The following is a 21,830-nucleotide window of genomic DNA, read 5'->3' as shown; positions in this document are numbered from 1 at the left end:
GTTTCTACATAAGCTTATTCTTGGATTACAGTTTAACTTTCTGAGCACTGGATCAAAAATTAGATACATGAATCTCATTGTTAGATAGTAAGGCTATGACTTTAGTTTGTTTCAAACTTTGAGGGTCTATATAACAGCTAAACTGGATTCAAGATCAAGCTTTTAGAGCTTATAGGAATTTTTTTTCCCTAAAAATTTTGTGAGAGAAGAACAGTTTTTTGTTGTTGTTGTTGTTTTTCCATTTTGGCATAGTTTATTTGGCCTTTTTTACGTAGGAATTTTAGGCTAAATATGAAAACATGCTTCTTTTAATAGTTAAGAGTTCAGAAACAAAGCCAATAGATAGGTAATTAAGTTACTTCGCCCCCATTTGCTCACTCTATGACATCGCGTAAATTACATCCATTCTCTTAGATTCTGTTTTCTCATCTGTATGATGGAAGTCGTTACAGCTTCGATTTCCAATCAGGATTAAGTGAAATGATGTCTACGAAGTTCTTGAAACAATGCCTTGCTCATAGATATCATTGACTATCTGTGCAGTTATTGTTGTTAATGGTTTAGACCAAAACTGATGTGCAGAAGAAGAACTGGAAGCTTTCTGTCCTGGCAGAAGGGTGGTCTAAGCTGCCTGTGGTTGTTGTGTAGGAGGGGCTTGGAGGAGACTTAAGTATTGGCGATAGAGATGGGAAGTGGGTGGCATCAAACTGAGCATAAACTAGCTTGGTCTGGTGAAAAGCTTCTTTTCATTTTTTCTTTTTTTTAATTCTCTTCTTTTTGTCTCTAGCTATTCCCCTTCCTCCCCATCAGAGTAGATTTCATGTCAGCCAGCTACTGAATCCCTTAAAACAAATGCAACTGAGATTGAATGAATCCTTTTAAGGTTTTTCTTTTCTTTTTTTAAAATTTTAATTCCTAAAGTACAGCACTTCCTGCAAAGTGAATATCTGTTTGATATTTTAACTATTTTTCAGTGCTCCATGGCTTGGTAGGCATGCAGTTTGATGCTTCTCCATTCCTCTCTCCACTGGCAGCTCAGATGTGTGTCTCTTGCATCATTCCCCAGGGCCATAGTCCTTAGCAGACACACAGCTCCACCTCAGGGTGTGTTAACCAATGGAGCAGCTTTGAGGACAGGGCCCGCTGGATGTGGCCAGCTGACTGTGGTTATGTTCAACTTAGTTATTTTCTTTTAAGTAAATAAAAATCTCATGTGCTACAGCGCTTTAATCTCTTATCTTCATGTATGACACAGATCTCAAAGAGCCATTTCTGTTTCAGGCCCTGCTTGAATTTCTCCAAAGAGTCGTAGACAATAAAGAGAAAAATAAGATGACAATCATGAATGTCGCAATGGTCATGGCCCCAAATCTCTTCATGTATCACACATTGGGTTTGAAGTCTGGTGAACAGCGAGAATTTGTAATGGCAGCCGGGATAGCTAATATCATGCACTTACTGATTAGGTATCAAAAACTCCTGTGGACAGTAAGTATATATTTTCAAGCTCTGTTAATGTGATGATATCTAGATCTTGAAGTCTTTATTATTTTTATATTGTTATAGTCTCTGCAAAAAAGTAACCAATATAGGTGATTTCAAATGCAGTTAAAAAAAACTAATGTTTTAAATCTCATTTCTTAAAATGCCAACATGATTTTATTGTTTCAGTTTGGTAACTTCTAAAATATATTATTTTTGCTAATGGAATTTCTGAGGATTATTTTTTCCTGGATTATTGTTAGGCATCCATCAGCTCTTGGGGAGTTTTTCTTTCTCTTCTGACAGGAGAGGCTAGCTGGTTCGCTTTTAGAAGAGGTCTGTAGGTTAAAGAGGCAAGGTTATAGATAGGGAAACCCTAAAGGGGCCAGCCATTGAGGTGGTGACCCCTAATGCCAGTTACCTCAGGCATTCCCTTCTCCAGGGGTCTCCCCAACCCAGGGGCCGAACCCCGGTCTCCTGCATTGCAGGTAGATTCTTTACCATCTGAGCCAGCAGGGAAGCCCCCACACAAAGGGGCCAACTGTTGAGGTCAGTTACCTCAGGCAGTCTCCAGTCTTGGCATAGGAAATGGCCACTATGTCCTTGAACTTCACCGAGCCTCTCTTTGAACCTTACACAGTGGGTGGTAACTTGTATCACCTGAAGCCTCTGAACGCATGGTGAGTAATATGATCCATTTTTTCCCCACAGATTTAATAAATTGCATAGTCTTATCAAATAGATAAAACTTTTACTTCTCTCCAAATATAAGAAATAAAGATAATTATTTCAGTAGTTGAAAATGTTGCTACTTCTTTTTCCTCCCCAAACTTGATTTCATTTCTCCATAGATTCCCAAGTTTATTGTCAACCAAGTGAGGAAGCAAAACACTGAAAATCAAAGGAAAGATAAAAAAGCCATGAAGAAATTGCTGAAGAAAATGGCTTATGATCGAGAAAAATATGAAAAGCAAGATAAGAGTGCAAATGATGTAAGAAACAATTTGAAGATATATGTATTTATGCAGATTGCAGTACTGTTTTTAATATCATGTATACATCAAAGAGTTTAAAATGTTTTATAGTATGACTTTCTACACACTTGCTAAGCTCTGGTACTGTTTATACGTTAAAGGCGTTAATAAGGGTAACTATGCTCATTAGTATTAATAATAAGTAGGGATAGTTGCACAGGTCTTGGTCGCTCAGCCTGTGAGTTTGTTGATAAAGAACAAAGGAAAATAACAAGAAAGGAATGTCTCATCACACACTCACCCTCACTCACCCACGTGTACACACACAGATGACATGGAGATAGCAGTTGTCCACCAGTTGTAATGTTTAGTGGCTAAAGAGTCTCTTGTGTGAACCACTGATCTTTTCTTCACTTTTCTTATCTGTAAAATGGGGAAAAATAACTAACCCTGAAAAACAAATAGGTAAGTATTAGTGTTGTGCCTAAAATCCTCCCTGGACTTCAGTGAGTCTTCAAAGGGTCTTAATGGGGTCATAAGAATTTGGAAAGAGTTACGTTGGAACACAGAAAATTAAAATATTTTTAAAAGGGATATCTAAATATTAGTAATCATAAACTTCTGTAAGAATATCTTAAGAACTGGGCTAAAATAATGAAATGTCCATGAAAACACATTTAGAAGTGAGTTATGAAAGCTCTAACTTAAGAACATGAAAAGCAAGGGTTTCTATTGTTCTATTTATGGTGAAGACACCCTTCCACCACCAGCCCCACCATTGAGGTTCCTCAGTTACATGCTGACATCTTGTGGAATAATGTGGAAGTGCACTTACCAGCCTTTGTCTGATTTTCCTGCTTTGGCCTACTTAGGGATCCAGTAATCACACACAAAAATGTTTTTTCTCCTTTATTGATTTATAGCTCTCATTCTTAAAAAATAGCATTTTATTGACATTAAACTTTTTTGGGTAAATTTGTAGTATCTTAAAAATGTAAAATTTAATAAATGGGAGTTGTACATAGTGTGGTATTTTTTGAGAAATGATACAGGTTAGAAAGGATTTTTAAGATATCATTCTTATTTAACTTAGAATGCTTTGTTACTTCTAAGGACATCATGAGTACGTGAATTTTTTTTTGTGTGGTCTTGCTTATTCACATTAATTTAGGTGACTTTATACTCTTGTTTTACTAATATTTAATGAGACAGTTACAATGTCATACTCTGAGGAACAGTTTAAGAAAACGGTTGTGCTGTACCTTTTTAATAAGTCTTTTAGACAGAAATTAAAATGTTAATTTTTTGGAGATGAAATATTTAAATGATTTGGTCATTTATAGAAAAATGGCATTGGATTTCTTTTAGTGTGAAAGTGTTAGTCACTCAGTCATGTCCAACTCTTTGAGATCCCATGGATTATAGCCTGCCAGGCTCCTCTGTCCATGGAATTCTCCAGGCAAGAATACTGAAGTGGGTAACCGTTCCTTCTCCAGGAGATCTTCCCAACCCAGGGATCGAACCTGGGTCTCCTGCATTGTAGGCGGATTCTTTTCTGGCTGAGCCACCAGGGAACACCTTTGGGTTAAATAGATAAGAGCTGGTCTGGGAATTCTGTCTGTACTAGTTAAAAGCTATATTCTCAGTTTAAGGCGTGGGATTAAGCCTGGATTTAACTCTCAGTTAAATCATGCATTAGCTGTCACTTAATCTTCGAGTTTTGATTTTGATTTTCTCTTTTTGAGATTCAGCAATTCTTCTGACAAAATACTAGTAAATGCCTCCTTGGTGCCAAGTCCCCACTCCCTGTTAGGTCTTCATGGGGAGATGGGGCTGGTGCTCTCCCACAGAAAGCAAGGATGCAGGAGGGTGGAGCTCAGAGATGCTAGAACTGTGTGATGGAGCCTGACCAGAGGACTCTGGGCCACAAGCAGGAAGTGGACATCAGAGAGGCAGAGTGGTCATCCATGGGTGATCGTGGCCCACAGTGGAGGTCATTTAGCTTGTTGTTTTGGTTGAAACAATTTCATCAATTGCCAGAATTTTTTTTTTCAAGCTACTATCATTTTATTAAGGAGAAAAAATATTGGGCAACAATTACAGAACAACAAAGTACAAGATAATGTCAAGTACTGTGGTTATGTGGTGAGTCACCAATTAGTTTTCTACCTAAGTCCCATCAGTTGCCAGCATTTTAAAACATTTTAACCTTAAAGTCTGGACATCCATCTTAACTGGACATATTGGAAGTGGGAGTACCCTCACGTTTCCTTGCCCTAGGGGGAATCTGTTTCCGGCAGAGTAGCAATTGCCTGGATCTGAGTAGCAGCTATTCACTTGGGTGGAACATGTGTGTGTTGGTCACTCAGTCATGTTCGACTCTTTAAAACCCCATGGACTGGAGCCTGCCAGGCTCCTCTGTCCATGGAATTCTCCGGGCAAGAATACTGGAGTGAGTAGCCATTCTCTTCTCCAGGGGATCTTCCCAACCCAGGGACCTAACCTGGGTCTTATGCATTGCAGGCAGATTCTTTACCATCTGAGACACCAGGAACACAGGCCATCTATGTTTCCATAAACTATCCCCCCTTGCCCACTCCAGATTTTTCATTTTGGTTTGTGTTTCTTGACTCTCCACCCAAATCATTTGAATCAAACTGCCTGAGATGTTTTATTTGTTAAACAGTTCTTGGATGCGTGCCTGTTATGTGCCAGACACTGTTCTAGGCACTCAAAATACATTCTATGAACAAAACAGATAAAGCTTGCTGCTCTTATACAGCTTAAATTTTAAAATTAAAATAAAATTAATACATTATATAGTATGTTAGTATGTGGTTGCTGCTGCTGCTAAGTCACTTCAGTTGTGTCCGACTCTGTGTGACTCCATAGACGGCAGCCCACCAAGCTCCCCCGTCCCTGGGATTCTCCAGGCAAGAACACTGGAGTGGGTTGCCATTTCCTTCTCCAATGCAGGAAAGTGAAAAGTGAAAGCGAAGTCGCTCAGTCGTGTCTGACTCTTCGAGACCCCATGGACTGCAGCCTACCAGACTCCTCCGTCCATGGGATTTTCCAGGCAAGAGTACTGGAGTGGGGTGCCATTGCCTTCTCCGATTATGTGGTTAAATGCACCTAAAATAATAATAAAAATAGTAGGGCAGAAAAAGAGGAATCGGGAGAGGGGAGTGTCTTGCAGTGTTAAGTTGGGTGGTCTGGGGATGATGTGCAGGAGGGCAGGGAACTAAGCTGGGTCTGTATTTTAGGCAGCACTTTCCAGGTGGAGGGAATAGACTGCACGAAAGCCTTAAGGCACTTGGGGACTGGCAAGAAGTGATTGTGATTGGAGTGGAGCCAGCAAGGAGAACAATGTATGTAATGAAGTCAGTGGGACAGTGGGACCAGATTATGCAGGGCCTTGTAGGCCATTGTTAGGAATCTGGGTTTGCCCTGGGTGAAGCACGATCATTTCAAGCTTTTGAAGAAAGGCTTGAAAATCTATATTTTAAAATGATCCCTTGGTCTGTTGTTTTGAAAACAGACTCTAGGAGAGTGAAGATAGAATAGGGAGACCTTCTAAGAGGTTCATGTCATAATCTGAGTGACAGACCAGGAGATTGAGGGGTGGTAAAATTCTAGATATTTTTTGAAGTTAGACCATTGGGATTTTTATTTTTTTTTTTTCCTTTTTTTGGCCACACCATACATCATGCAGGACCTTAGTTCCTTAATCAAAGATCAAACCTGTGTGCTTTGCCGTAGAAGCGCAGAGTCCTAACCACTGACTGCCAGGGAGTCCTGCCATTGGGATCTCTTGATGCTGAAATGAGTTGTAAAAAAAAAAAAAAGGAAAAAAGTCCAGAATGATTCAGAAGTTTTTGGCCTAAGAAATTGAAGAATGGGATTGACACTTAGGGAAGATCACAATTTCAATTTAGGGTCTGTTGAGTAGAAGGTGCGTGTTGGATATCTAAGTGAGGATGACTGAAGGTGTTTGGAGGGAAAATTAAGTCATCCTGGCCAGTAAGGTGCATGGAGGGCAGGGACAGAAAGAAGGCGGAAATGGGGCTCCAGGGGGAGCCAGGCTTCTATTGTGTATATGGTGGGGAACTGCTGAAAGTTGTGACCACCCCCCCAGGAGGTAACATGATTGTATTTGCATTTTAGAGCAGTTGTTATGCTTGGCAGGTGAAGGATATTGTGAGAAAAGGTTAGGTAGGAGATCTCAGCTAAGTTCATTGTTAATTGGAGTATATATAAATAAATTGGTCAAATCTCTCTGGAGAGCATGTGTCAAAATCCTCAAAATCATGCAAATAATTATGCTTAAGTTCATTGCCGTTTTCTTTGTATGGGTCAAAATTAGAAATAATCCAAAAGGAGACAGGTGGTCAGTTAAATATGTTATGACATATCTATTTAATGAAATACCATGAACGTGGAAAAGTGTGTATATGACATTGGAAGATATTTGTAATATGTTGAAGGAAGAAATTACAAATCAGTGAGTTGTTTATTGCTATATTTGTAAGGGATAATAATTATCCTTATTTTGAATGCTTATCAGAGGTCAGGTATGCTGCTAAACATGTTACCCACATTTTGTTTAGTATTCCTTGCAGTTTGCTACTGCTGTTTAGTTGGAGTTTACTCTTAAAATAGTCCCATTTTTTTTTTTTTTTTTTTACAGATCAGGAAAGTGAGGCTTAGCAATCGTAAATAATTTACTTAAGGTTATCTAGATAGGAAGTTGTGGAGCTGGAATTTGAAACCAAGTCTATAGGACTTTAAATCCAGGTCTCTTTACTGTTAGCCTGTCTCACCCACAGAGCACAGAAAAATTCTGAGAAGGATATATATATATATATATGTATGTATGTATATATGTATGTATCCCAAATCCTGGGCTTAGGTGTAGTAATAAAATGAACATGTTTTACTGCCATTATTACATATGTTTAATATATAGCTTTAAAAACAGGCTTGGGCTGAGCTAAGCCCCAGCTTTGGGAATGAAAAGAGTGTTGACTGTGAGCCTGTAAGACCCTTATCAGTGAGATGGTAAAACTAATTGGATGTGAGGAATGTAGAAGAAGAAGGAATCTAGAATGACTTGCTGATTTTACCTTGGGAGACTTTGTCATCAAGATAAAACATCCAACAAAAGGAAGAGACTTCGGGGTAGTCCGTTTTTGGCATTTGGGGTTGACATGCCTATGTGAAAGTTGTCTACATGGGCCTGAAGCTCAGGGGGGTGGACAGAGCTGGAGGCATGCATTTGGGACCAACACAGAGACTGTACTTGAAGCCATAGAGTGATTCTTTTTACACAAGTGGGTACATGGGGTAAGAAATGAAAAAGAAAAAAAAAAAAGCAAAAATGCAAATATTTAAATAGTGGGCCATGGAAAAGGAACTGGTAGAAGAGGCCAGGAAGTAATAGGAAGGAACAGAAAGTTGAAGATTGTGTTGTAGCTGCCCTGGGGAGAAGAGTAGGGTAATGGAGTTTGGTCCTAGTACCAAATGCTACAGAGAGGTTGAGTAAAGTTGGATAAGAGATCCTCTGGATTTTGCATTTGAAAGGTTAGTTGTGACTTTTCCCCAATGAGAATTCATCAAGCTAATATTTATTTTTAACGCCCTCTGAATGCTAACTGTATATAACAAGGTATTCCTGTTATTAAGACATGCTGGACTAGGTGGATTAATAGTTTAAACCAGAATGTAAGGGACACACTCAATCTATTTAACAAGCAATGTTTATAATGGCTGCAGCATAGTAATTGTTTGATACAAATGTGAATTTCCAAGTACTAATGAGACTTATCTATTAATTACAACAGGAGGAAACACTTGGTGAAAAATAACGTAATTATCAACCACTTGAAAAGAACCATTTTCTGATTACCTTCAACTTGAGTTAGGATTGATATCATACACACACACACAGAGACACGCACACGCACATATATATATAAACACGCTGCATCAAACACCAGAGGTCATATGTCTTAATATAGCCCTAGCTTTGCCATTAATGAGATGTTAATGGCAAATCACTTTCTCTCTCTCTGGGTCTCAATTTCTTCTATAAAATGAGAGTAAGAACAGCTTAATGGTGCTTAGCCAGAAGTATGCAGTAGGGGCCTCTGTAGGATTATTTTTTTTTTAAGTAAATAGCAAAAAATAATGACTAGGCCACTTCCTGTACCCTGTGAATCAGAATGTCTCAGCACAGGGCATACGCATGTGTCTTGTATTAAAAACTGTCAGGGTAATTTTCCCCCATTTGGTGTACATGTGTTTGTGTGCATATAAATTTAATTTTATTATGGAATTTCTCTAACGTACACAAAAATAGAATAGTATGTGAACTTCCATAAACCTATTACCAACCATCAAACGCATTTTTATATCTTGTTTCATCTTGTCTTCCACACCATTTTTCCTTTTAGTATTTTTAGGGAAATCATAGAGCTTTCATCATTTCACCTATAATTACCTCATTTTGCATCTCTGTTTAAAAAGGATCTTGGGCAGCTTTGATGAGCATTTGGTTATGAACTGCTGAATCACACAGGCTTCAAGTCCATTGTGGACTTAGATCTGTGTGATTTTTCTTCTATCAGTCCAGTATACCTCTAAAAGTAAAAGGAAACTGCATTTATGAGAGAGCATGAGCAGAGAGCAGGGCTCTGTGAGGTTCTGTGAAATAAGGCAAGCTGCTCATTCCATCTGCCATCATTATAGAGGAAACAAACATTTTCTTCCCTGAGGTTGAATTTCAGTGTTAACTCAGGATGATCTGCTGGTCACACCCTTAATTAACAGTTGAGGAACTTGAGCTTTAGAGAGTTTACATGACTTGCTAAAAGTTCCAAAATGATCTTGTGACATTTTTGGGGTTTTGGACATGAAAAAGAAATCTGGTACTCTCATCTTCTGCCATTTCAGAAGAATCCTGGAGTTGGCAGCAGTGTGGTGTAGACTCTGGGTCATTTGTGGCTGAGGTTGTGTGTCTAGTCACAACTCTGTTTAGAATCCCATCTGTGGTTTCTCGTAACAGCTCAGACCCAGAGCATTGTCACAGGTATTGTTTCAAGCATCTGCTTTGGGTCTAGAAATAGTGTCTGGCTCTACTTGGGGACACATATGGAAAATCAAATCACAATATCAAGCATAAAATCTTATTTCTTTCAGATGTTCTCTAATTTTTTATAGTGCCTAAAAAATACCATATTAAAAGTAAAAAATATCAGAATTTATTTCATTGTCAATTAAGTGCTTATTAATGATAAAACTTATTTCAGACCTTTAAAATTCTCTGTGTCTGTAAGGTGGATAAAAATTTAAGCATTTGGGTTACAAAAGCACAATTAAAATCAAACAGTTCAAGATAACAGAGAATGATTTTTGTATCTCCACCTCCAAACAAACTAAAGTGATGAACATGCCATTTTAGTTGAAGATACCCTGCTAAAATGTCCTTGTTAAATTTTCCAAAATACGTATTATATTTGGCTTTTTTTTTGAGAAAGCTGTATTTCCAGTTTGCCCCTTTGAAGACAGAGGTGTGGTTTTTTGTTTGTTTGTTTGTTTGTTTGTTTTGGGTGGGGGGTAGTATTAAAAGATGTCAGCTTTACATTTAAGTTATCTTTTAATTTAAAAAAGGAAATCAAAGTTTCTTCTAAGGGTCTGACATTAAATTTCTAATCTCTAGGGTATAAAAATATAAGCAACAGAGTATTTGTCTGCACCTTTTGAAAAAAATGATAAAATCATTGTTTATTTTATCAAATAGTAAGAAATAAGATCCTGTTTTTAAAAATATACTTGACTTCAATATGTAGAACATGTGAGGACCATATGAGATGATTTTCTCTATTTTAACAGTCTTTGCATACGTAAGAAATTAACTAGCATTTTGTAAGTTGTGAAATCCTTTGTGACTAATTTTTAATCACGTTAGTCAAATAATGCTCTTTCCCAGTCTTTTTGTACATTATAAAACTTCAGCTCACAAGCACACCAAAAGAATTCTAAGAAGAGACAGAGTCAGCTGCTGCTGCTGCTAAGTCGCTTGAGTCATGTCCAACTCTGTGCGACCCCAGAGACAGCAGCCCACCAGGCTCCCCTGTCCCTGGGATTCTTCAGGCAATAACACTGGAGTGGGTTGCCATTTCCTTCTCCAATGCAGGAAAGTGAAAAGTGAAAGTGAAGTCGCTCAGTCTTGTCGGACTCTTCGCGACCCAGTGGACTGCAGCCTACCAGGCTCCTCTGTCCATGGGATTCTCTAGGCAAGAGTACTGGAATGGGTTGCCATTGCCTTCTCCAGTCAACAGGCATGTTGTGTCTATTCAAAGCTTGGCAGCTCAGTGTAATTAGTGTACTAACATCATTAGTATTTGACACACCATGATTTTGGAGCTTGATCGTAATTGTCATACACTATTTAAATGAGAACTTTGACATCGTTTACTGTTTGTCATCTTTAGTAAATACCATTTTTCTATCCTTGTCAAGATACCAGGGAAAACTTTCCAGAAACAACTTTCAAATGCTTCATCTTTAACTATGACATGTATCAGTTAAGCTAATTTTTCCTCCAACAGTAAAGAGCAGAATAGATTCAAATTGAGTGAGGCTCACAGTCTTTTTATTGTAGTGTAGTGAGAATTTGGATGAGATGTATTACCATGGAAATAAACACTCTTTGAGAATTCCCTCTCTCTTCCTCCCCATGAACACACACACATACACACACACACACAGAGGGAAAGTGTAGGAAATGTTTAATTTCATAGCCGTAAGCAACCTAAACACAAGCTGCTCCCCATATACTGGCAAAAGCCAAAATACAGCAATTACCTGACTTTTCACATACACTTGAGAACTCTCAAGTGCCTTCAGATGCTGGTACCTGGGCCTCTTCCTTCTAAACTAACAATCAAAGAGAGTCTGGATGCCCATGAGAGGTGCAGTGCTGTCTATTGGGTACAACTCCTCACACCATCCTGATCTCACTGTTGTGTTTTGCAAGAAAGCTTGGCCATACTCTCCACAGTATGATCCCCGAACTCATTTGGGAAGTGTAGCCATGGTCCTATTATTAGGGGTCTTCAGCTGTTCATGAGATGCCTTGAGGGGAAAGTGACTGCATCCTCTGTTCTCTTTCCCTCCCTGTCTTTTCTCAGTAGCAAGGGGAATAGTAGTATCATATGGTAGATAGAGGCAACTTAACTTTTTTATTTTAGACAATATTCCTAAGACTATGTTTTGCTAGTAAGGAAAGTGCTCATTGTTATAGTTTTATTCTGGAGAAATTTTACTTTTATTAGCATATGATTTTGAGTGAGACTTTTTCTGTACTATGTGCATACAGGATCTTAATTTCCTGACATGGGATCAAACCCATGCTCCCTGAATTGAGAGCATAGAGTTTTAACCACTGGCCCCACAAGGGAAGTCCCTAGTGAAAAATATTTTTGAGTGACTCATTTAATCAATAAACATTGATAGATGACTACAGATGTGACTCAGATATGTGGCATGTAACTAGAATGCAAGTGTCATAAATTAGGATCTCCATTATAAAAGAAATTCAGTGGGAATTTCAATGGAAAGAGGAATTTCCTTTTGATTCTGTGAAGTCAGAAACCATCTATGGAGTGTTCCATGGGGTTTGAGGTATGTGAGCTTGGCCTTGAAAAATGGATGGATACCAGGGAATATTTCAGAAGGGGAGGAAAATGTACATAAATACAGGAAAGCGTGGGTATTTTCAGCAAATTTTGACTATCATTTTTTTATCCAAAGAATGGAATGTGCCACAAGGAATAGTGGGGAGAGGCAGGGAGCAGAGGAAGGTTGCTATATGCCTGAACTCTCTATAGCAAATTTATTATTTTTCTGGGTCATTTTGATTTTATAACTCATTTATTGTAGGACCTTCTATATTTAAAAACTTAATCATATCATCTTACTTCACTTTAAATGTCAGTATAGGTTTTCCTGCCCTTTTTGATAATCTAGGATTGTAGAAGATATAATTATGGAAATAATTTCTATGACTATGACTTTCACCAAAGAAACCCTCTTTGTCAGGATAGTTGGCACTATGACTTTAGCAGAATTTCCTAACTTTTAAATCAGGGTAAACTGGATGCTGATCTGCAAACCCGAACCTGCTATTTAGGACCCTCCTATAGTATGGTAATAATAGACTAACAGAAACCAAAATACCAATATTTTTTTCACTGAGTAGACAAGGTAGATTGGATTTTATGAACACAGACTCTGTACTGTTGCTATTACAATTATCACTCCAACATTCAAGTTATCAGGCCAAGCTTATTGTTTGTCACGTCCTATGAGGAAACAGCTGAGGCCAGGCCAGCAGGCAGAATCACCATAGCAGGATAGAAGCTAGAGATGAACCCCAAGGGAGAAGTGTATATAGCATAATCCTTGAGTTACAAGGTGCTTCATTGATTGAATAACTGCTTTGGAAAAGGATGACAACAGTAGCACATGAAATGCCCCAGTCATTGTAAGAACCTGCTCATTTTCCAAAATATTACAGATGAAAATGTGTCTTAGAATCAAGGAAAACAGCAAATTAGCCTTGTAAGTTAGAGGTGAGGTGGAGGTCAGAGACTAGGCTAAACTACAAGCCTCAGAAGCTGGAAGTCAAGAAACCAAGGCAAGGGTCCAGGCTGGATGGGAGAAATTGAGCAGGAGTTGAGGGGTCAGGGCACAGGCTAGGATCAGGGATGCATTGAGCACAGTATCCCCAGGGAGAGGACTCAGGCCAGGGTGCTAGGAATGCAGTCCATCCCCAGCTGGATGGCCAGTGGGCAGCCCCACGTGATTTGTCTTTGTGTGGCTTGGAGGGGCATGCCCCCTATAGGGCTTCACTGAGTGGTCAGATGAGGGCGCAGGCTGTCTCTACAGGTGAAGTAGGTGTTTGGGATTCGTCTGGGGGAACAATACCATTGTCGTCATACACAGCCCTTTGCTCCTTTGATAGTCCTGTGCGGTGAAGTAGGTGTTTGGGATTCGTCTGGGGGAACAATACCATTGTCGTCATACACAGCCCTTTGCCCCTTTGATAGTCCTGTGCAGTATCACTTTTCTTTGTTATTCCCATACTACATTTCAGATGTCACTGAGAAGCAATCTTATATCTTTTGAGGACACCTATTTTTTTTATGCAACCTGATCTAAAAATGATCTTATTTTTGTTACATGTTGAAAAGCATCACATTAATTCCATGTATGGTATATTTATACTTTATTAAAAAAAATTCAACACCATATACATTAAAAAATGATGCTGTGAGCACAAAAATTATTATGCACCAAAGGACTTGTGTCTTATTTCTTTACTGGCTAAGTAAATAAATTTGCTAAACATCAGTAGTACAGTGCGGTACTCAGTAGATGCTTAGTACATTCTGGTTGAATTAAACAGGGTATTTGTAGTGTTTAAAGCGTTATGTTTAAACATAATTTGTGCATGCTGTCTGGTCTAAGGTCTGTTCAAGAGCATATGGTTATAAATAATAAGTTAGTATTTATTTTAGCAGAACCATTAGGACTTAATTAAGTCTAATATTTTGAATGCCATAGTTGATGTTTTGATATTATAATCCTCAAAATCTTTCTTTGATAGCCTCCCAAATACATAAAATGTTCTTAACATCTGTGGGCACAGGATTTAGAATGAGTCATCTCAGGTTCAAAGTGTGCAGTCCCAGTGTGTGCTTATCAACCGAGTGAGGTACTGACACAATACAAATGTATTGGAAAAGTATGCTTCATTTATTTTAATACTCTCAGGGACAAAATTTTTGTGAAGTTTTGTGAATGTGCAGGAAGATTTTTTTTTTTTTAATGCATACATTGCAATAGCCCGCAAAGTAACTTCATTCTGATTCAATTTCATAAATTGCTACATGAAGAAGCACCCTCCAGTAGATAATACTCAGAAATCAGCACTTAATATGGCAGTAATGGTTATTGCTGTCATTCTTTACATCTTTAAAAATAATTAAGCATTACTGCACAGGCATTATAAAGTTCCCCTATCACCATTAAGAGGATATTTGAGGTTTGATGTAATTTAGTAAATTACATTATACAGTAGTTAAGGTTTTTATGTAGTGAAGTAAAATGCATAGTAGTTAAGCACACTTACCGTATAATGCATTGTACAGAGTTACACGTTCCAGCTGCTGCCAGCTTTGTTCCAGTGTCATGATTGCTTTGCAGGCTGACGTTCCTCAGGGAGTGATTCGAGTACAAGCTCCCCATCTTTCGAAAGTTTCCATGGCAATACAGCTAACTGAAGAACTCAAAGCCAGTGATGTACTTGCCAGATTTCTCAGCCAAGAAAGGTAGAGGCCTGTTTTGTTTTAATTATTGCATGGTATCACTCACTTGCTCTCTCTCCCTCCCCGCTTTTTTTCTTTTTTTTCTAAACGATGGCTGGTGTGAAGGACTTAAAATGTTAGCAGAAGAGAAAAGGAGACTTAAAAATAATACTGTTGGAATGAGTCGAGTTCATTGCGTGTAGTTTGTGTTCAAGTTGAGCCTGTTGCAGGCAGGCGGTCTGAGCATTCCTTCGCTCTGTCTGCAGTGGACTTGGCACATGACACTACTCAGTAATCTTTCCAGAATATGGTGATTGGAGGTTAATTACTATGTGTAGTCTGTTAGGAAAATCACTAATTAGGATACAGTGGGATTAAAACAAAAGATACAACTTTTTCAATGAAATATAATGAATACAAAGAAACGCTTAAATTTAAGACAGAAGGTATAAAGAATTCAGAGGGAACAGATGGCCAAAGGAGTTCTGAAGTCACAGGTCAAAGCACACCCTCCTCAGTAGAGACCACCACGTCTTCCCCTCTGTTATGGGGCTGATGAGGCAGGAGGAGTCTTTTGAAAGCCATTGGCATCCCTTTTAAGCTGGAGAATAATTGCTTTACAATGTTGTATTGGTTTCTACCATACAACAAACAATGTGAATCAGCCGTAAGTATACATATGTCCCCTCCCTCTTGAACCTCCCTCACACCTTCCCAATACACACTTTTTGAGACATGTTTGAGATATCTTTTCTTGAATTTTGGAGGTTCAAACAGGGTATGGATATTTCAGTGTTCAAATTCTTATTTTTAGCTAAAATTATATTTTAATGCTTTCCTTTCTCATTTCCACTTATTGAAATAAATAAATCTAACTTTTTTTTTTTAAAGTCAGAGACCTCAGAGGCATTAGCTGTTTAGCTTCTTTATACTGATTTCATCTCCGATAGAATTTAATCTCTTCATTCTTTCATTCAAGTTTTCTGTCAAAATTTCTCCAGTTTTAATACAGAACTGCATGTATTTAATATGTCTCTGCTCTGTCTATGGCCCTCTGCTAGATGTTGAAAAGGGTATAAAAAATATGTTAAAGTGTCTTCCCTTGTGGTTTGTAAATTGGAAGAAGACATGAGCCTGTGTAGTTAACAGATGGTGATGAAATAAAAGAGAGGCTTATTGGTAATTCTGGGCTTAAACTTCCCTCTCAACCACACTCTGAGGGAAGTACTATCATTACCTCCATTTTGCTGATAAGGAAACTTGAGACTTTCAAGGTCACTTGTCACCTGGGTGGTGGAGCTGAATTCTAAATCTGGGGTTTGTCCGCAAAGGAAGTCCTTTAACCCCTCTGTTTATTGACTCGGGGACAAGAGATCATCATGGATCTGGGGACCACTGATGTAGAGTCTGGGAGTAGATGGACTTTGAGGGGATTAATTCCTGGACCAGTTGGAATTGGGGGGGGGCGGGGGGAATTAGGTTCTGGGAGCAGTTGGAGTTTCTTGGATGTCTTTGCTCCCTAAATGGTCTCTCTGCCTCAAGGAAATCAATCCACTTCCTCTCTATTCCCTGAGCTGACCAAGTAGATGCCATTCTTCCCATCGGGAATGGCTTCCCATCCTCTCCCAAAGTGTGTACCTGAAGATCTGGCCAGACTTCAGATATAAGCAGCTCTTCCAGGCTAGACATAGTTTAATTTATGCAGTGTTTAGTTGCAGGACCCAGATGCTCAATTTAATCTGCAGTTGTGCTCCTCTGCTTGTAGGTAATACAAGGTGTGACTCTGAAGTTGTATGATACACTCCACTGTGACTTTTATAGTTAGGGTAGAGTAGGATAATGGTAGACATATTCTTATAAGAAAGTACCAGTTTTGTGACAATTGCCCTTTGTCTGTTTGGATTTACTGTTTGTGGTGCTTTTATTAAGCAAACATGTGCTACCCACTAAAGCAGAATCCTTTCTTCTACCACCTCTCCTCTCCCCTCCTGCTCCACCCAAAGAGAGGTCTAGCAAACTTCTTAGTCCATTTGCCTTTTCTCCTCCCAGTGCTCAGCCCTTTCTTTTATGCTTGGGGATGCTGGAACCAGATAATACGGATCCAAATACTAGATTTTCCTGTTATATGTTAGGCTAGTTTTTATCATCTCTGTAAGTCTCAGGCTCTTCATTGTAAAAGTGGACCCACGTTATAGCCGTGTGATAATTAAATAGGAAAATGACCATGAAGTACATAGTATTATCTGTCTGGGCCATCTAATAAGTGATGTTTTCAATAAATATTTATATGTATCTTTTCTTCCGTGACTTTGCTCTCCTTCTTTGCCTTCCACTTGTACAGGGACAGTGGGAAACCCCACTTCCCTCCATCCTTTTCCTCCCCTGCTTTCTCTACTGAAGCCAAGAACACACAAATGACATAAAATAAATGTGCAATAAATTATACATTCATTCGCCAGTCTTTGGTAATAGCTGTTGCCTTTTCTTTAATTATGGATTTATTGATTAGTGTTAAGTGAAAGGTAATGTATACCAGAAAATCTAGTTTAGGTTTCTTTAAAGTAAAATAAGAATATAAATATTGGAGAGGCAATCTGAGAACAATAACCTGACTAGATTTTTTTCCGTCTCCCAAAACATTCCATTTGGTTTTTGTAAAAATAATGGCTCTCATTATAGTTTATCAGGTTATATGCTGTACTAAAAATGAAAATGTAATTATTAAATTATTTAATTTCAAAAATAAGCATACCCCAGTTTGGAAGCAAAGTGAGTTGTCTCTTGGTCAGGATATGGCTCAACAGGGAGGATGGTAAGCGCGAGAACTCCCATAGCCCTGAGTGGTCAGGGTGCTGTGGACAGCAGAGTAGATGGAGCTGGGTAACTCGAGGGGCCACTGAATGGTTGATTAGGAGAGCTTCTGCTGTATCACATCTTTCTGCTGGTTTGGGTAAAAGTCAGCCCTGGTTTTCTCTTGTCAGTTCCGGGGAGTTTGTCCTCAGGTCCTCTGTCAGTGGTTCGCAAACCCTTCTGTGCATCAGAGTCTACCAGAGAGTACTTAAAAACCAGATTCTAGGGCTTGACCTAGGCATATTAAATCAGATTTTTGGCAAGTTTTCCAGATAATAGAGATGTTTGTAAAGCACTTTATTTTGCCACTGTTAAACCTAATGTTCTGGAGACTTTACTCTTCGAAGAGAGTAAACCTGTAGATGCATTCTACTTGTAAAGTCATCGTAATGAGTGTTTGGTTCTATTTTGAGAGCATTTACCTCCCATATTAGGACAGTTAGCACAGGGAGGCTTATGAACTGCGCTATATTCTTTATATTCATCTTGTACACTATTAGAGTGATCAGCACAGCAAACCTGTGAGAAATACTATTGAATAAATGCAATGTGCAAACATTTCTTCTTAGAGTTTCATGAGGACCTTTTTGGCCCCTATGCAAAATAGATGACCATATTAATAATTTTATGGACAGCTAAAATGTTACTTTTCTTTTTAACTTTACAAATTTAGGTACTGATTTATTATTTCACCTTTGGATGTACGATTCCATTTGTTTATTTTAATTTACAGGTGTGACATTTTTATTACTGTTCAACACATTTAACAGATGGGAAAATACAAACGTGTAGATAATTACAGTATGTCTAAGTTATGAATTTTCCATACAAGCTAGAATTCCCCAAGCACATTAAAGTGATTTACTTGCAAGCTGTCTGATGATGCAACTGATCAGTTTGTTTTGTCCCTGCTAGTGGAGTTGCCCAGACTCTCAAGAATGGGGAAGTTTCTTTGTATGAAATTGGAGGAAATATTGGTAAGCACATTTTTTTTTAATCTTTTATTCCATATGCTTATTTGACATTGCCAGTGGTTGTTTTTTATATCTTTGGGAGAGAAAAGGAAATTTGAAGTAAAATATAACACTCTGTAGACAGTTGATGAGTACTATAGTTGATGAGATTTTTTTTTTTTTTTTTTAATGGTCTGGCCTTTCTGTTCTGGCTCTTTTAGAGCTCCTTCTATGTGGACCTTGAGCCAAAGGCAAGTTCCCTAAAATAGAAATAACTTCTAAAATGGTTAATGAATTTTTTCAAAACCTCTTTCTTTTTTATATGCTGATAGGTAGTAGTAGTGAAAGTCACTCAGTCATGTCCAACTCTTGTGACCCCATGGACTGTAGCCCGCCACGTTCCTCTCTCCATGGAATTCTCCAGGCAAGAATACTGGAGTGGGTTGCCATTTCCTTCTCCAGGGGATCTTCCTGACCCAGGAATCGAAACCAAGTCTCCTGCATTGCAGGCAGGTTCTTTACCAACTGAGCTATGAGGGAAGCCCTTTTATATACTGAAAGCACATCTTAATAAAGGGAGTGAGCTTATTTAAGACCGAGTTGATACTTTTATTATGGTATAGTATTGGGTATTTTTTAGTGAATGCAGAAGTTATTTTGCCATTGTTGATTGCCTGCTACATAAAACACATATGTATACATACATACATTGGTACCTTATAAAATAGAAATAGGATAAATGGATTAGTTTTGACCATGTCTCATATTTTATTTGCCCACTTATAACTATCAATGGGTTGTATTCATCTTCTTATTAAAATTTAAAGTAAACCTTCCTTCTTTTTTTGATCCTTAAAATGGTAAGAGTAAAATTGTCAACAAATAAATTCAAAATAGTCATTGAAAATACCTTATGATAAGTTTTGTAGAATTCTTTTCTAGGACTTAAAAAATTTTAGTAAATATTGAAACTTGAATTTAAGAATATCAAGTTTCCTTCAAAAATTTAAATAAGTCACAATTCCACTAGAAATCTGGATTGTTAACTCTGTTAATCAAGTATTGGTATATTTATTTTATTGTGCATTTTGCTATTAGATATTGGGAATTAAGCATGGTTTCTTACTTAATAAAGGCAAATAAACTTTTAAGGAACCATTTAAAAGCCCATCACAGACAGTATTTTCAACTTCCTAACTTCATTTGAAAACCTGTGCATTTGGAGAAGGACTACTCAATTAATTTTTCCATTATTGGCCCAAGCCTTATAATATTATGGGAGGTGGGAAAAAATGATACCTATTTCAAAGTGTAAGACTCCAGAGTTAAACCACGAAGCTTAAATTTAAAATTGCCTCTCTATCTCCCCAGTCACTGTATCACACTGATGTAACATCTCTTTCCTAGGGGAACGCTGCCTCGATGACAACACTTACATGAAGGACTTATATCAACTCAACCCCAATGCTGAGTGGGTTATAAAGTCAAAGCCATCATAGAAGATTTATGCTGAAGATAGCCAGCCATAAGGACTCCCTTAATCATACTTGCTGGGTCAAGAGTGTAAATAAAATAAATGGTGGGACTCTTATTATTCACATATACCCTATTCTTGAATAGTGACACACTGAGCCTTAAAAAGTTCTAGATTTGTGCTGCTGCCAGATTATGTTAATTATTATTATTCATATTAGAAAACATCTCTGGAGTGAGAAGAAAGGAGCTAAATTAGCTTGTAGGCTATTTTCATCCACTCCGTGGAATGTGTCCAGATGCGACATCCCTTTTTAATATGAAAATATACTCTCTTCCCCCTCTTTTTCTGTTCTAAAATGATGTATACAGTAATAATGTGCATTTTCACCTTTCTCTCCTCCTGACACCTGCCTTCCCCCAGATGGGTTTGTTTTTCAGCCGGAAAGGTAACCAGGATCAGGTATGGCAAGATGTGAAGACAGTACCTCTGGAAACAGACTGAGTTCAGCAATATTTCTGTCTCTGTCGTACATTAATATTCATCTCTTTGAGTCATTTGTTCAGACAGTGGCCTCCCACTTCTTAGTGCTGTATCACACAAAGAGACTTGCATTTTGTTTCAGTTCAGCTCACGTATGTGCTCAGAACTGTATCTACTATCAAGAAAACAGACCTGTCAGAAACTGCCAATTCTTACTGCACTGTTTAAGACTTACGTATTCAGAATAAATAAAATATATCCATGTGGAATAACTGGATTATGGATAATGAGAGAGTGGAAGATCACTTCGTGTAAGCTGTAGTCTCCTAAATGAAATTTAAAAAGTCATATAGCTGGCTTTACCTATTGTCGTATTAGCAGTACAAATACCGTAACTGGCTTTACCTGTTGTCATATTAGCAGTACAAATACGTGCAATAGTGTGATCCAGTCGTTGAGAATGTATTCTGCTGAAAGAGGGATCTTTTTTTTTTTTTTTTACTTATAAATGAGTCGCAGGAAGAATTATTCTTCTGAGTATGACACCATCATATGAACAAGCTTTTGTTTGTGTACTTATTTTAATCAGAGCAAATTTACTAAAATGCTGTGGAAAGACCATTCCCAGAAATTTTCATGCACAAACCATTATAATAAGAGATGAGCCTCCATACTGTAAACAAGAGGAATGAAGTGAGAGAGAAATGTTCCATATTTTATACGTTTAGAGTGTAGTGAATAAAAGTGATGTACATGAATGTTGCACAAACTGTGTTTATGATACTTTTCAGTAGGACTTTAGGATAGGAAACATTGCACATTCTCAGAAGCTCTTGATGTCACTCTAATTAGGAGGGGAAAATGCTGCTAATGAGAACAGTCAGAAATTTTTAATTAAGAGCAGCCTGTGGATATGATCACTTAAATACCTTTGTGATGATTTGTGCCATTGCTTTTTTATTTAAAATTTTTTTATAATTAAATACATTTTTCTAAATTATCTTTTCTTGGAATTTATTACATTTAACCTGATGTGTTCATGAGTATAATAATGGGCTATTCTTGTTTTTGTTAAAAGCCACTTCTACTCTTTTATTTCTCCTATTTACTGCTCCTGTGTTGTTTTTAAAGTGGGAAGACACATGGAAGGTATAAACTTGCTTCCTTCCTTAGGTTTTTCCTTAGGAAATTTCTATTCTTTCAGTTCAGTTCAGTCGCTCAGTCGTGTCCAACTCTTTGCGAC

The 21,830-nt window shown here is 38.0% G+C and overlaps 1 protein-coding gene across 5 annotated transcripts in view; it reads left to right on the top strand.

Annotated features, from left to right (window-relative positions):
* ARHGAP18 (Rho GTPase activating protein 18) overlaps positions 1 to 21,587 on the top strand; it is a 203,258-nt gene extending 181,671 nt beyond the window's left edge. For 3 of the 5 annotated variants that reach the window (XM_086316436.1, XM_086316438.1, XM_086316440.1), the window contains exons 11-16: positions 1,282 to 1,488; positions 2,334 to 2,474; positions 14,727 to 14,851; positions 18,593 to 18,654; positions 18,963 to 19,139; positions 20,038 to 21,587. In XM_086316436.1, the coding sequence (XP_086172562.1) occupies positions 1,282 to 1,488; positions 2,334 to 2,474; positions 14,727 to 14,851; positions 18,593 to 18,654; positions 18,963 to 19,105 (678 nt within the window). In that variant the 3' untranslated portion in view covers positions 19,106 to 19,139; positions 20,038 to 21,587. The remainder of the gene's footprint in view (positions 1 to 1,281; positions 1,489 to 2,333; positions 2,475 to 14,726; positions 14,852 to 18,592; positions 18,655 to 18,962; positions 19,140 to 20,037) is intronic. The other 2 variants (XM_086316439.1, XM_086316437.1) reach the window with 1 other exon arrangement.
* The last annotated feature ends 243 nt before the right edge of the window (positions 21,588 to 21,830 follow it).

Source organism: Bos grunniens, chromosome 9 (assembly GCF_055505025.1).
Source record: "Bos grunniens cultivar Pamir isolate PY7600 chromosome 9, Bosgru_T2T1.0, whole genome shotgun sequence".
In the NCBI taxonomy this organism is placed as follows: domain Eukaryota; kingdom Metazoa; phylum Chordata; class Mammalia; order Artiodactyla; family Bovidae; genus Bos; species Bos grunniens.
This window is presented reverse-complemented; position numbering and strand designations above follow the sequence as displayed.